A 1,974-nucleotide genomic window follows, 5' to 3' on the forward strand; every position below is an offset into this window, starting at 1 on the left:
ATGACTGACTTCGATTCATCGAATGTGAAGTTTTCGTCCAGCGGCTCTTCATATGTCAAGGGCAACAAGGGATCTGTTCTGCAAGCCTCTTCGGATCTGAAGAAGCCATTAGTCAACCTGGAAGGAAAACGCGCTGCAGCTATTCGAGTGAGTAACAATTTACAATGGCATGCTTAATATGGATACTGTGGTTCGGGGCATAATATAGACCACGTGCAATGACGTAGCTGTTACGACGAATACTGCGCGTGGCTCTAACATGCTGCGTTTGTTTAGATTGAACTCGAGATTGGTTATGGTAATTTTTATTTATAGCGAAAGCTGGTATCAGATTACAAGCCTCGCGTGCGCTGAAGTAGTCCACCAACACCGCCGGTGTTCCTAGCCACTATCGAGCAAAATAGAAAACACAATGACACACGAAGATTCGAACCCGTGTCTTTGTGTGCCAGCCAAACATTATACCACAGAGCAACCCCTGTGCTTGAAACTGGCCTTAGGGCGGGTTGATGTAGGAAAAGAAGTCGCGTTATTATGAATCATAAAGCGTTTTACAACAGCAAAGCAACAACCAGGTTTACACAATGGTAACACATAGATCGTGAAATACTTAAACCGATTAAAAAATGTTGCTGTGGTTCACATATTACCTGTGCCCCCACTCAGTGTGTGCGTGGGGGGGGGGGGTATTGGCTAGTATGAATTTTCGAAATATTGAAGATTTTATAATAAAAAATTACAGGTTACACAGCAAATATTGGTGCTGAATCTAAACTACGCGTCTATTAGGAATATATAGTTTCCGCTATATTCCTTCATCATCATCAGCCACAGCATCGAAAATTTTGTGCGAGAACTTTTTTGCAAGTGTGTAGCGGGTACCACGCTTCTTCAAAGATTCACGAGGAAGGCATAGTGAATGCCTGTCTACAACACAGTGTATTGACTTATGGCGTAGTGGGTACCATACAACTGTGCTTGCAGTAGTTACCCGAATAGTTTAATAAAGGCTCTGCAAGGCCGATCTTCTAGCTTTCATTGTGACTATGGTGCGCTTACCACACAGGCCTGGCAGTTTTTTTTTTTCTTTACTGGGCACACAACTCGCGCTACAAACAGCGTTTTATGTACTTTTACTTTTTCAAAACGATTTGCAGAATGCTCTGTGCGTGTGAAAAATTTTTTATATTAAACGATGTAGAACTGTTTCACGTATTTTTCGTCTCGTAGGCAGACGCGCTACTTGTCATTTTTACGACGGCTCCACCGATACATTCGACGCCATATCTACCTGTTTCTCCGCGCTTATAACTCATCTGCTTTTGTATCTTCACAGAGCCGACGAAGCACGATCGAATCAGACCCGAAGGTGGTCAAGGACGCTGTGAACCTGGTGCACGAACTCGACACGAACCGCTGCATTCTGCGCCTCACTTGCGAGGTCAGCGCGGACGCCTCGGCCTACGGACAGTACGGCCGCCGTGTGGCCTCCTTCCTGCACAGTCTCAGACCCATCGGCAGGGACTCCGCCTTCGTGGACTTCGAGAGGGCCTACCGTAGGGGCAGGTCACATGGTGTTCCAGCCTGCGTGCAAACTTACTCGTCCTGCAAGGTTGACCTCCGTGCTATGGTGGCCTTCGTCCAGGCGATGTGAGACACCCCGCCACTTTATCGAGACGCCTGTGATATGTGCACGAATATTGTAAATAGCCCGACGAGACCACAGCTTTCTATGCAAATATTCAGCAATAAATAGTTTGCACAAAGTTTTTGGGTTTTCTGTATAGTTGTTGATGTGTAGCCTCGGAGGTCTTCGCAAAAGCATCCGTTCAATTTTCTTTGCAGTTTTACTTTCATTGTGCTACTTGATTCTGCTTGAATGTGGGTTCATCGCCCGCCTGCGAGCAGAATGCCTTTCACTACTACGGCAGAGATCTTAACGGTGGCAAGTCGATGCCCAAATGGCGGCATACA

The 1,974-nt window shown here is 46.1% G+C and overlaps 1 protein-coding gene across 1 annotated transcript; it reads left to right on the forward strand.

Moving 5' to 3' along the window:
* Positions 1-1,769, forward strand: LOC142767823 (uncharacterized). Its single transcript, XM_075870062.1, has 2 exons — positions 1-147; positions 1,337-1,769. Exons 1-2 carry the CDS (start codon positions 1-3, stop codon positions 1,652-1,654), a joined length of 465 nt encoding a protein of 154 aa, XP_075726177.1. The 3' UTR covers positions 1,655-1,769.
* The last annotated feature ends 205 nt before the right edge of the window (positions 1,770-1,974 follow it).

This window comes from Rhipicephalus microplus, chromosome 7 (assembly GCF_043290135.1).
Source record: "Rhipicephalus microplus isolate Deutch F79 chromosome 7, USDA_Rmic, whole genome shotgun sequence".
Taxonomy (NCBI): domain Eukaryota; kingdom Metazoa; phylum Arthropoda; class Arachnida; order Ixodida; family Ixodidae; genus Rhipicephalus; species Rhipicephalus microplus.